The sequence below is a fragment of the Marmota monax genome, unplaced genomic scaffold, assembly GCF_021218885.2.
Source record: "Marmota monax isolate L192 unplaced genomic scaffold, Marmota_monax_Labrador192_F-V1.1 WCK01_AAM20220418_F8-fsc00002, whole genome shotgun sequence".
NCBI lineage: Eukaryota > Metazoa > Chordata > Mammalia > Rodentia > Sciuridae > Marmota > Marmota monax.
In genome coordinates, this window is record NW_026693571.1 from 21,968,059 (window position 1) to 21,981,855 (window position 13,797).

Sequence of the window (13,797 nt, forward strand, 5' to 3'; positions counted from 1 at the left end):
TTCTTCATGACAAATTATTCCTTCGTATCAAGCATCATCATGTTTCTTCCGTAGGACCAAAGACCTCTGGATCTTGTGTGGATGGTAGTCACAACCTCCCTCAGTCACAGGATGAAATTCTAAGACAGTGCTTCTTCTACATTGCTGTACACTGGCATCACCCCAGACTCAGAAACTAATGCCCAGGCCCTACCTCAAGAGATTCTGGTGTAATTGGTCTGGCTGCAGCCTGGGCACTGAGTTTGGAAAGTTCCCAGGTGATGCCAGTGAGCACTTAAGAATGAGTGTCTTAGACCATCTGTGTCAAAATTTTCCTGGAGAACTTGCCAGTGGTGTCAGGTCCTACCCTCAGAGATCTGATTATAAATGGAGTTTATAAACAATGACACTAACAGGAAATGAAAGGTTGACAGAAACCCCATGACGTAGCTTAGAGCTGGAGCAAAATACCAGCAAAGGTGTTCCACTGGGAACAGATCTCCTAGTTGTTCCCTTAGGGAGCAAGCAGAAAGCTCCAGGTGAGAGGTGAAAAGCAGCTATGAGACTGAGGAGTGGGAGCAATGGTCCCCCTTTCCTCCCTGAGAGAACTACTTCAAGAAGGGTCCTCAGCTTGGTTAGCCAGTGTAGGCAACTGCAGCAGGGTTGAGCAACTCTCATCCATGGGCCTCAGGACAGCGACTTACCATGGATTCAGTGGTGGCATCACAAATGTTTGTTCAGGGCCAAGGAAATAATGAAACTATGTAAACTGGAACCTGGGTAGAATCAATGGGAGGCCTGTAGTTGGAAGAATAAAAATTCAATTAAAAAGTAAACAAAAATTGTACAAAGAAAACACTTGGTAGCACTGTCTCAGCCCATTTTTGACCTCTCCTCTGGAGCTTCAGCAGTTGGGAATCCCGCTGAGAAAGCTGCTGCTCCTAGGAGAGCACACAAAGGCTTTCAAGGTCAAGTCAGGGGCCCCAACTCCAGCCTGTCTCCAAGTTGAGGTCACTGGAAAGTTCTGAGAACTGACCACGCTCTCCATCCATCCCTCTGTGCCTGCCTGTGGGTGTTAGGCAAAGAACTTCGCCTAGGCCCAGAGACAGGACAGCTGGATTATATCCCAATGTGGTTAGGAATCAGCGAGCAACCATTTCTGTTCTCCTGAGAGTGGGGGCATCTATACTTTGCCACTGTGACAGATGGGACAACCATGCCTGCCCCTAAAGTGACCCAAAAGAAGAAACTTTTTCCTTGCCTGGGATTTACTGTCTGCCTGTGAGTCTAGAAAAGCATGGCTGTCTCAGCATAAAGTGGGGAGCAGAAAGGGTGGGAGGGGTGTTCCAATGGAAATTTCCAGGTGAAACTAATGTCAGGCGGTGTTTTGAGCACCTATTATGCACCTGGCATGGGGCTGTCACACACTTCATGTGTCATCTCATGTTCCTCATAAGAGCCTTATAAGGTGGACATAGGGATTTTTATCCCATTTTATAGGTGAGAAGGTTGGGGGTGCAAAGTTGTATACTTCTGCAGGACTCAGAAAATGAACATGATGGGATTTGAATCAGGTCAGTCTGAACCCCAACTGTGAGTCACATTTCAGTTGGCAGGAATGAAGCTGCCAACATGGACAGCCACAGGCTGACTTTTCAGTCCCCGACTACAGTTCATGATGCAAAACCTCCTACATGCTCCACCCCAAACAATTCTGTGCTTCCTCTCTCCTGATCCCATTTCCAATGGGTCCCCCTCAAAATCAAACTTCCCAACCTGCTCTCCAAGGTTCAAAACCTTTGGAAAAACAGCCCTAATACTTTTGCTGCCCTTTGGCAGAGGATCTTCTCCTCCCCTGGGAAAGTTTTTGAGGCCACAGCGTAGCCTTGTTCTTCCACATTCCAAGGGCCTCACAGCTGTCAAGGAGGCAGGGTCTTTCTCATACCATTTTCCAACTGCTAGATCATTACCCTTGCATAAAAACGACTCCATGCATTTCAGGCCAGTGGGCCCTACCACCTCACCTCTAGTTTCTGGCCCCACAAACTACCCACCCTTTTTTCCAAGGCCTTTGGACAATTCTGCCTCATATGCTCTTTGAAATTCACAGCATATCTAAAAGCCAGGCCTTGGGGTTCCTCTTTCATCACCAATAATCCTGTCCACTCACTAAATTCCTGAGATCCATTCCTGGGATCACACCCTCAGCCTGTCCTTAGTCTTACTGGTCCCCCTTTGAAATCTTGATTCTGACCATAGCTCTTTCAGAAGCCACCAATACAGCTCCAACTCCGCCAGGATTCCCTCCTCTGACTAGTTCCTTCCAGTCTATTAGCAGCCTCTTCTACAGTCCATGTCACATGGCCCTTTGATGATAGTAATTCTTATTTTCCATGATGTGCTGCTGCCTGTGACTGAAAAACCCCAGTGCTAAATTAATCTAATCATTGCTGTCTCTGTACCTGTATTTTGGGTTGCTGAAAAAAATAAAATAAAAATCACAAGCCACATAGAAATGGGCACTATGAATCTGTAATAGAGCTAACAGCAATAGTTGGATGCTTAACTATGCTTGGTACAAGGATTATTTCATGTTCAGAACAACTCCACATGGTAGCTATTAATATTATTCTCACCTGTACAGGGAAGAAGGTGAGTCTTTGAGAAGTTCAGAACATGCCTAGTGTCACAGAGTTGGGAGAATGACTTAGCCTGGATTCACATACAGGCCGGCTGGTGGCCCAGAGACTGGGCTATGGTGTCACCCAGCATGACCTACCTCCACTGGCCCTTGGTCTTGCCCATTTTAGCTGGCTGTTTCTCTGGGAAGCTATCGTTCTCCACAGTGCAATTTTAAACCTTCTTCACTCTCCTCAAACCACTGACGGCCCCGACTTTTCCCTTATTCTCAGCAGATGACTGTGTTTCCTAATTACAGGGAAAATGGAAGCCATTGAGCCATGTTGCTTGTTCTCTTTCCACAAAATGTTCACACTTACCTGCATCTGCCGTCTTCCTTGCTTTCCTCCTGTTACAATGTGATATTTTCAAAAACAAGAAAAGACACAATCACGAGATAACAGGCATGTTTTCTCTAAGGGGAGAATGAAACCATTTTATTTAAGGGAATGTTAAAACAAAGCCATATACAATTTGTAACAAATACAATACAACTGTTTGTTCCCTAGTCCTGAATAATTACAGTATATACAAATTCGTAAGGCACTGGTTCCCCCCGAAGAACATAAATGAGTCTTCTGAAACAGACAGACAACAAAACCCCTATATATTCCCAACTTTTCTCCCCCAAACATGGCATTGTTGTGTTTGTTTTGTGAGAGGAATAATTGCTAAACTAAATCGCTTTTGATGCTACTCCTTTCATTCCCACTGCTATGGGACAGTTTCCTGAGGAGATATTAGGACTGAACAAACTCAAGTGTGGAAGACTTTCCTCTCTCTGCCTTCCAAGGAGCCAGGATGGGCCCCACATGAAACTCCAAAAGAAAATGCATGACACTAGGAGCACGCAATTCGGCCATTAATTAAGTACATGCTATACTTGACTACACACCAATTGAAATGCAGAATCCAAAAATTCCCTTTAAATAAAACCCCAGCATGTTTTCTAAGAAGATTTCTTTTGGGGAATAAAAAGAATTGTCATGAGTGACTTTTGAGCAGCGTTTCCAAGTCAAAGGCCGATCTCCTCATACATGATGCTCAGAGCACTTCACTGGTGAGTTAACAATCTATATGCTTTCATAAATAAATATTATGTTTCATTTAGTACTTTATCATCCATAATATTTTACTCTCTAATCCACATAATGGAGTTGTGCCAGACTCCAGGCTGAACATAATATTTATATATACATCTATATTTATAATAATATGTACACACATACATAAGCTATAAACCTGAACGTCTTAGCATACAAAGCTTATCTAACAACTAATAATTTAGGATTCCTTTGGGACAGAGGGGTTAGAAGAAAATAAGCAATCAACTACATGACTGTCAGGTTCTCACTCGTTCAATTGAAAGACAAAACAAAATAATAATAATAAAAATAAAATTCACTTAGCTGCTAGAAATTTTAAAACTATAAAGGATTATTGGGAGCTGAGTAGGTAGTCTTCAAGAACAACTTAGTATTACCTAAGAAAAGTATATTTTGGTAAGATACAGAGGAAAAAAAATCTATTCATAAATAAATTCTTGTTTCACTGAAATACTATCATAGCTATGTGGGTATTTTAAAATATTTCAGGAATCATTTTCAAATTTTCATAGTAAATAAATCAGGTTGGGGATTATAAAGTAAGCTATCAGTTTTCCCCAAAACAACCAAATGAACAACAAAGAAGAAATTTGGACACTATTTGAATTTCCTTCTATCCACTGGAACCCTAGAAATCTAGTTTACTTTTAAATCATAACCTCTCCACAAAATTTTCTCATTTGAAGTTATTGATGTTCAAGAAAAAGACAACGCAGTTTTATCTAAGAGGTGAACCCAACCTCACTTACATTTAGGGAAATCCAAGAAAAAAACACTATGCTCTGCTTAACTGGCAAAAATGCTTACTTACTTGTTTGTAGATGATCTGATTAGAGGCACCAAAGTTTCTCTCCAAGGCTCAGGTGATCATCACACTTAGTTCTAACCTTGTATTCCTTCTAAACTATCACAAAAAATATAATTTGACACAACAGACACGAACCTTTACATTGCTATTGAGGTTACTTTAATATCAGTAAGCAGCCTTCTGACTACAATTATATTTGGTACCAATTGTTTTTACTCCTAAGGTTTTTTTTCAAACTCAAGGATTCAGAAATTGTTCTGAGTGAAAAACAAAACGTTGCTATGAAGAAACCCAGGGAAAAGAATGCAGAATGGAGAGTGCTTTCCTAAACCGAAAGCAGTCTCCCATGCACTCATTGCTTCAGAGTGTTCTCTGGATGAACAAGACACCAGCTGCAGGTCTACTTCAGAAGTGAGAAAAATATTTTCTCATTTTTCATGCAGCTGTCAATTTTTCAAAAGTTTTCCATCCTTCAGTCACCCGCTGAAAATGCATTAGAAAACACTGCCCCCTGGAGTATTCTGGAAGGAATGTCTTTTTTAAACACCAAGGGGGAAGTGCTGACAATTTTTCTTTTTTTAACTAACTACTAAAGAAGCAAAGGAAAACCACAGTAAGGAAATGAAATGAAAAAAAAAAATTGAGAACAGTGTGCACAATTTAAAACTATTAGATTCTTGTTGCTAGAGAATATTGGCACTGTCGATGATTTTATTCCTATTGCTCAAAAGTTAAAATCCCGTAGAATGGTGTAAATGGAGAAATATTTTATGCAAGTATTACAGAGCAGAAAAACAATAATAAATTAAATAGTGAATTGAACATCACAAGAATAAAGTGAGCCAGTGATCTTAAGATGTGAAATGATCATTGAAGATGCCCATGTTAGATCCATATTTATTCTAGCATAATAAATCACAGCAGCCATAATATCTTGTGGTCTCCACTAACTCTCTTCTGCTATTCTATCTGAAGGTTATATTTATCTATTTTTAAATTAAAGTTTAATGAAATTAACCAGACAGATGCTTCCCCTCTATCTCTTAATTCAGATAAGAAAAAAGAACAAAAATAAACCATCCTTAACCATACAAAATAAGGTGTGCATACTTCTTTCCTTATGCTTCTGAGATAGGCTCCTTTGCACATATGAGAAACAAGTCATCTGCACCCTCAGCGTCCTCCCTACCTTACTGACATGTTCTTACAACACAATAGCAAATTATTTTAGAGTACCTTGTCTTTAACACAACTCATGGCCATTTTATTTAATATTGATCTTTCTATTTGAGAGATCAAAAGCATGCACAGGTCAATTCTCTGCACATGAGAAAAAGCTTTGCTTGTGTTTAATGAAAAGGAAGGGATTTCACCATGAAAGAACAGCTGAACACAATCAGAGACAGAAGTGGTTCTGAAGAACACCCATCAACACTTCTATTACAGACACATAAAACCTTCATTTGTTCCATGTTGTCTGAAGCTGCAAAAGGCCACCTGCAGGAATTCCAAAACGTGTTCCCAGAAAGGTAGAACTTGTGCCCACATGCATTCACATTGTTGTGGCAGCCCCAAATTCAGGGCTGGCCAAAGTGGTAGGAGGTGGCCAGGTTGGGGGTCATCTTAAGATGAGTTCCATTCTATGTTCTCCAATTTCACAGACTGTCTTTTGTTAGAGTGCAACACATTCTACCAATGGAAAAACATATATTTTAATTTACCTTCCAACACAGTTTCTGGGAAGAACTTCTGTTATCATTAAACTATAATAGTATAAACCTTAAAACATATACAATATTTGTTTTATTTTGGCAAAATTAAAGCATCTTTTTAAAAAAATGGCAATCCCAACATACAGGGCTTTCTTAGAAAGCAACATGCATCGTATCTTGAATAAGTTACCCAAGCGGTTTCTCCCTCCTACAAACAGACACAGAGGAATCTGGGGTTCTGGGAACTTCTCTAGTCTATGTCCAGGCTGCTCCCTGGGAGGTAAGGTCTGAACCCACCAAGAAGCAGGACAACATTCGAGGCTTGGACTGCAGATGCTTCTTTAACACCTTTTGCTCTGCCCACAGCAGACGAGTATCTATTGGCCTTCGGCGGAGATGCTTCCTTTACCCTCATATCAGAGTTTAATGTCCTGAGACTCTGACATTTTGGCAAGTGTCTTCTTAACACGCAGGGCTGTCAGCCTTGATGCAGGATTGTGAGCCCAGCACTCTGTCATGAGTTTCCCCATCTGCCTTAGACACTGTGAAAAAGAGGAGGAATGTTGGAATAATGTTTAAGAAATATATTATCTGCAAAGCTGGCACTTGATATTTGTCTTTCAGTTTTGGGTTCATAAAATCTGAAAATAATTTTTAGATGTACCCTTAAAACTACATAGTAACAAAATTCCATTAAAATTCCTTCTTATGTAAAATGATAATAACTCAAAAAGATTTTCAGGTCTTTCTTGAAATAGGAGCAAGCAAATGTTTTGCTGATGGTACAGGGTCTATTTGAAGAAGTTTTGAATATTAAGCAAATATACAGACACCAAGGAAGTCTGTGTTCTATCCCACACTCCCAGATTGTTTATAAACTTGATAAGTTTAAATATTTCATCTAATTTATAATATTCAAACAAACATGGTTATTCCTAAACCACAGTTGCCTGCTCCATATTAGCATCACACTGTACCACTTAACAAGATTAATGACCTGTGCACAGCATCACTAAAACTTTCTCCTGTGTTCTCCCATGCTGCATCAATCATTGGTCTTCTTATTGAAAAGCACAATTTCACTTCATCAGAAATACTTAGTGAAGGGATTCCAAATAACATAGACACCCATAACTACCTTTGAAATAATGTAACTCCAGCATTTCAAAATGCTTTCTGCACAGTTCATTGGAAAACATTCCATATTATTTATCATTTCAGTGACTACATGCAAAGCCAATAAAACAAAGATTATTTTTCTAAGAATTTTACACTGAACAATTAGTTCATAGATAGTACTCTGCCTGCTTGATTGCACTGGGTTTGGTTCAATTTTGATAAGAGTCTCTTTTATTTCTCTGGGTGTACTTCAAATTCATCTCCAATGTTCCAGCATGCTGGAGAACTCTAGGGCTTGGACGAGTCGAAGGCACAGTGAGTGAAGGAAGCACGAGGGGCAGAGGAAACAGAGTCTGAAAGGCATGTCCTGCCCAATTCACTTTGTCCTTTCTGTTAGCTCCTTTCCAGAAATATCTGGGTTTTACCAGTAAGCCCTCGGAGCCAAACTGAATATGGATTTGTTCAAATCATATCTCATCATCCTTATTAACAAAGACACTCGGTCAGGCAGCTCAACTAGAACCACTTGTACCACTTCATTGTACAGAAAGCTCAGCTCTTCAGATACCTGCCTTTTTCTCTCATCCAAATGGCAGAAAGCTATTTCTGGGTTTGTTATGAAGAAAAATCACGATGCTTAAAGTATATTCATAAAAACAAATAATAGCCTTTAGGCAAATATCAAGACTTCATAAATAAATGATATAATGTTATCTATTTTGTAGGCTCAATGTTGACCCACCCAATATATTCTGAAAGTGGCAAAATAAAATTGGAAGAAATGAACAGAAGATTCAGCACACTACACATAGCTCCATATAAATTATTGCAGTAAGACAGCATTATCATCATCATCAAAACAAAGAAGAATGTCACTAAGGGAATACTTGGAATTAGGACAAAAGAGGAAAAGTCTGTTGAGATGACCATGGAACACACAGTGACCTCAGGCCTTACCTCATCACTGCTCCAGCGATTGGGGAATGAGGGTCGTGACTTCTTGATGCACACAATCTCTCTCATGTCCTCGTAAGAGGGGTCAGTGGGCACCAGGTCATGATAGGGAAGCTGGTATTCTTCCACTATACCTGAAAATATGTTTTCAGTACTATTATTTTCTGTAAAGTAGGGGGGAAAAAACTCTTAACAGACAAACTGTTCTCAAAGAAAATGACTATCAATATTAAATACAAGTTTAGGCCAACAAACAATAGATCTTGTGGGGGGGAGAAACCTTATCCAAATGGTTCTCAGCCTAACTTACAAAAAAATAAAACACCCAGAAGAAAATACTTTCATAGATCTTCAAGCTATTTTGCTATTTTTTTCTAACTTCCAAATGCTAAGTGAAATGAACATATCAAAATTTCCAATTTTATAAAGACCAAATCTTTAAGACATTTAAATTAAATCAATGAAAATTTGAAAACCACATCTTGAATTCATACTACATAATATGTGACTGTTTCTATTACTGTAATTTGAAATTAGGAATATCATAAGTTTGGTTGCAAAATGTCAGACATTTTTTTCTGCTTAATCATAAGAATGGGGTTTTTTACACATTAAATATTTGGAAAGTTGTATGTACACTGAAAATCTTAACAATATTTTTAGGTTTAAAGATTATCTAATTTTTATTTTCTCTTTATTTTTTTCTGTATATACTCCTCTATTTGATCTTTCCTAATAAGTACTTTTTACTTTCTTCAATCTGTCCTTTAAAAAAGGCTAGTGGTGTCTTTCTTTTAACGTTATCTGATGAACTCCTCACAATAATGCTAAGCAGCTCCTGTTCTCAGAGGATGAATGGATTCTCTTCTGAAAAATCTTTCCAGAGCACCATTGCTCCCTATCCTAAATCACCTTTTATAGAAATGCTACCGCTTTTCACCTGACAAAGATGAAACCATCAAGTTGGCAGATTTTACGCCACATCAGAAAATCCACTGGAGGTTCACTGTGGCAAAACCTGGGTGTGTGTTATGCTCTTTTTTGTAACATCAAACCCATTCAAAATCATAAAAGACCATTCCAACCCACCATTTGTTCATCATTTGTGCCCCCCCTGCTGTGACAACTAAGCCTCTTACATGCATTAACTATGTTTCTATTTCCTTCCCTGTGCTTCTTTATCATCTCAGTATAAAAGATAATAAAAGCACAGGGTCAGACACATAGGAGATCAGCTGCTTTTCAATTTTTCCTCCCTTTATGACTATGAAGACAACGGTCCTGCAAACATCTTGAGGGCAACCACCAGATCTACTTGATTCATCTCACATTTCCCTCAGTGTCTAATGGTGGTGCCATTGCTTGGATGAATTGATGGATGGATGGATGGTGAGGCAGGAATATAAACTACAATAGATACCAGCAGAACCAATCATACAAAATTATGAGTTAATCAAATTCTGACTTTGAACATAGACCTTACTTCTTTCTCTTTATCATGTAACCAAGTTATCAAAATTTCCATGTGAGCTGCCATTTAATTTTGTGGTTTATTTTCTCTTTCCCCACTACTTCCTTCTCAAGTTTGAAAGGCCTACATCTGATTATGTCTCCTTCACCCCAGATTTCCTGAACTAGAAAGACAAACTCCCCAGTCTTCCAATATCTTTATAAAACTTCAAAATGTTACAGAACAAAAATTACTGTGCTTTGCCTCTCTGGAAAAGAGAAAAGAAACACATTTTTTGAGAGCCCACTTAGACCAAGCATGCAGGTAGGTATGCTGTATAATTCATCTGATTAAATTCTCACAAACACATTCATGAGAAAGGATTACTACACACAAAGAGGAAACTTGGTTCCTAGGGCTTAAAAAACTTGCTCAAGGCCATGCAGTTGGCCTGAGGCAGAGCAGGGACTTTTTCCTCTGAGAAACAAGTTGATCTCCTGCAGGGATATTTCTCAAACCTCTACCTGCAAAGACAACCCAGGCAAAGCAATTAAGACCCTGCTGTGCACATAAAACTAGTTTGTTTCTAAAGCTGGGGATCATTTCTTCTCTATTTGACATAAGGCTTTTCAAACCTAGACTTCTAGTTTGCAGACCTATTTGCTTTAGATGTTCAGGAAAACAAAAGTAGAAAGTCATCTTGTACTCTACTATACCTTTAACATCTATAAAACTATTCTAGTTCAGTGCAAGCAGATTATTCAAAAATAAATTCCCCTCCTACTTACACAGTATGAAATCAAGGCAAAAGCAATTAATCTATTTATGTTTTGGCTACTTCTCTTCTTCTTCATACTTACAACAGGAGATTTAGTCAATAGCTGGTTATAGTAAATTTCTTGTATTCACTTTCTTTTGTACAAACAGTTTTCTCATTTCAAAGGGAATGTGTTCTATTTCAAATTGCTTATAAAAGGCTCAGAATTCCCAAGGTGATTAGAAGGCACTGCATTATTGAAGGTGATCTTTCTACATCTATATGTATAATGTTTATCCATTAACTGCTTCTTGCTTTTATTTAATTTAAATACAAATCTGCATATATTAAGGCTCCACCAACCAAAAAGAAAATTAATAGTATGTATTGCTAACAGAGTGCCATTTATGTGCCAGGTGGTTTTAATTCTCTTTACATTCATTGAAACATCACAACTGTCTGAGGTACATACAATAATATGCCTCATTTTTAATAAAACACTGAATCAAAGAAAAGTTTAGCAACTTTCCCAAGATGTCCCAGATAATAAAGAGCAGGTAAAGGAACAATTCCCAGTAATAGTTATATGTACTTTCACAACTTGGAGCAAGTTCATGATTACATGAAGCATTTAAATTGGCCATGAAGAGGAACCACAGCAGCATCAACCTTTTTTTTTTTTTTTTTTTTTTTTAATTTTTTATTGTGGGTTGTTCAAAACATTACAAATTTCTTGACATATCATATTCCACACTTTGATTCTAGTGGGTTATGAACTCCCACCTTCACCCCATACACAGATTGCAGATTCACATCAGTTACACATCCATTGATTTACAAATTGCCATACTAGTGTCTGTTGTGCTCCGCTGCCTTTCCCATCCTCCACCCTCCCCCCTCCCCACCTCTCCCCTCCCCTCCCCTCCTCTCTCTCTACCCCCTCCACTGTATAACCCTGAGGGTCTCCTTCCATTACCGTGCAATTTACCTTCTCTCTCCCTTTCCCTCCCACCTCTCATCCCCGTTAAATGTTAATCTTCTTCTCCTGTTCTTCGTCCCTACTCTGTTCTTAGTTACTCTCCTTATATCAAAGAAGACATTTGGCATTTGTTTTTTAGGGATTGGCTAGCTTCACTTAGCATAATCTGCTCTAATGCCATCCATTTCCCTGTAAATTCTATGATTTTGTCATTTTTTAATGCAGAGTAATACTCCATTGTGTATAAATGCCACATTTTTTTTATCCATTCCTCTATTGAAGGGCATCTAGGTTGGTTCCACAGTCTTGCTATTGTGAACTGTGCTGCTATGAACATCGATGTAGCAGTGTCCCTGTAGCATGCTCTTTTTAGGTCTTTAGGGAATAGACCAAGAAGGGGAATAGCTGGGTCAAATGGTGGCTCCATTCCCAGCTTTCCAAGAAATCTCCATACTGCTTTCCAAATTGGCTGCACCAATCTGCAGTCCCACCAGCAATGTACAAGTGTACCCTTTTCCCCACATCCTCGCCAGCACTTGTTGTTGTTTGACTTCCTAATGGCTGCCAATCTTACTGGAGTGAGATGGTATCTTAGGGTGGTTTTGATTTGCATTTCTCTGACAGCTAGAGATGTTGAGCATTTTTTCATGTACTTGTTGATTGACTGTATGTCCTCCTCTGTGAAGTGTCTGTTCAGGTCCTTGGCCCATTTGTTGATTGGGTTGTTTGTTCTCTTATTGTCTAATTTTTTGAGTTCTTTGTATACTCTGGATATTAGGGCTCTATCTGAAGTGTGAGGAGTAAAGATTTGTTCCCAGGATGTAGGCTCCCTATTTACCTCTCTTATTGTTTCTTTTGCTGAGAAAAAACTTCTTAGTTTGAGTAAGTCCCATTTGTTGATTCTAGTTATTAACTTTTGTGCTATGGGTGTCCTATTGAGGAATTTGGAGCCCGACCCCACCGACTGTAGATCGTAGCCAACTTTTTCTTCTATCAGACGGCGCGTCTCTGATTTGATATCAAGCTCCTTGATCCATTTTGAATTCACTTTTGTGCATGGCGAGAGAAAGGGATTCAGTTTCATTTTGTTGCATATGGATTTCCAGTTTTCCCAGCACCATTTGTTGAAGATGCTATCCTTCCTCCATTGCATGCTTTTAGCCCCTTTATCAAATATAAGATAGTTGTAGTTTTGTGGATTGGTTTCTGTGTCCTCTATTCTGTACCATTGGTCCACACGCCTGTTTTGGTACCAATACCATGCTGTTTTTGTTACTATTGCTCTGTAGTATAGTTTGAAGTCTGGTATCGCTATACCGCCTGATTCACACTTCTTGCTTAGCATTGTTTTTGCTATTCTGGGTCTTTTGTTTTTCCATATGAATTTCATGATTGCTTTCTCTATTTCTACAAGAAATGCCATTGGGATTTTGATTGGCATTGCATTAAACCTATAGAGAACTTTTGGTAATATCGCCATTTTGATGATGTTAGTTCTGCCTATCCATGAACAGGGTATATTTTTCCATCTTCTAAGATCTTCTTCTATTTCTCTCTTTAGGGTTCTGTAGTTTTCATTGTATAAGTCTTTCACCTCTTTTGTTAGGTTGATTCCCAAGTATTTTATTTTTTTTGAAGATATTTTGAATGGAGTGGTTGTCCTCATTTCCATTTCAGAGGATTTGTCGCTGATATACAGGAATGCCTTTGATTTATGCGTGTTGATTTTAAATCCTGCCACTTTGCTGAATTCATTTATTAGCTCTAATAGTTTCTTTGTAGAGCCTTTTGGGTCTGCTAGATATAGAATCATATCATCTGCAAATAGTGATAATTTAATTTCTTCTTTTCCTATTTTTATGCCTTTAATTTCTTTCGTCTAATTGCTCTGGCCAGTGTTTCGAGAACTATGTTGAAGAGAAGTGGAGAGAGAGGGCATCCCTGTCTTGTTCCAGATTTTAGAGGGAATGCCTTCAGTTTTTCTCCATTCAGAATAATGCTAGCCTGAGGCTTAGCATAGATTGCTTTTACAATATTGAGGTATGTTCCAGTTATCCCTAGTTTTTCTAGAGTTTTGAACATAAAGGGATGCTGTACTTTGTCAAATGCTTTTTCCGCATCTATCGAGATGATCATATGGTTCTTATTTTTAAGTCTATTGATGTGGTGAATAACATTTATTGATTTCCGTATATTGAACCAGCCTTGCATCCCAGGGATGAATCCTACTTGATCATGGTGTACAATTTTTTTT

At 38.7% G+C, this 13,797-nt stretch overlaps 1 protein-coding gene across 8 annotated transcripts in view; it reads right to left on the minus strand.

The window, feature by feature from the left end:
- Positions 1 to 3,068: 3,068 nt before the first annotated feature.
- The window catches only part of Bmpr1b (bone morphogenetic protein receptor type 1B), a 376,549-nt gene continuing 365,820 nt past the window's right edge, over positions 3,069 to 13,797 (minus strand). For all 8 annotated transcript variants that reach the window (XM_046459181.2, XM_046459183.2, XM_058583843.1 and 5 more), the window contains 2 exons: positions 8,361 to 8,491; positions 3,069 to 6,826 (listed from right to left, as the gene is read on the minus strand). In XM_046459181.2, coding sequence (XP_046315137.1) covers positions 6,701 to 6,826; positions 8,361 to 8,491 — 257 coding nt within the window. In that variant the 3' untranslated portion in view covers positions 3,069 to 6,700. The remainder of the gene's footprint in view (positions 6,827 to 8,360; positions 8,492 to 13,797) is intronic.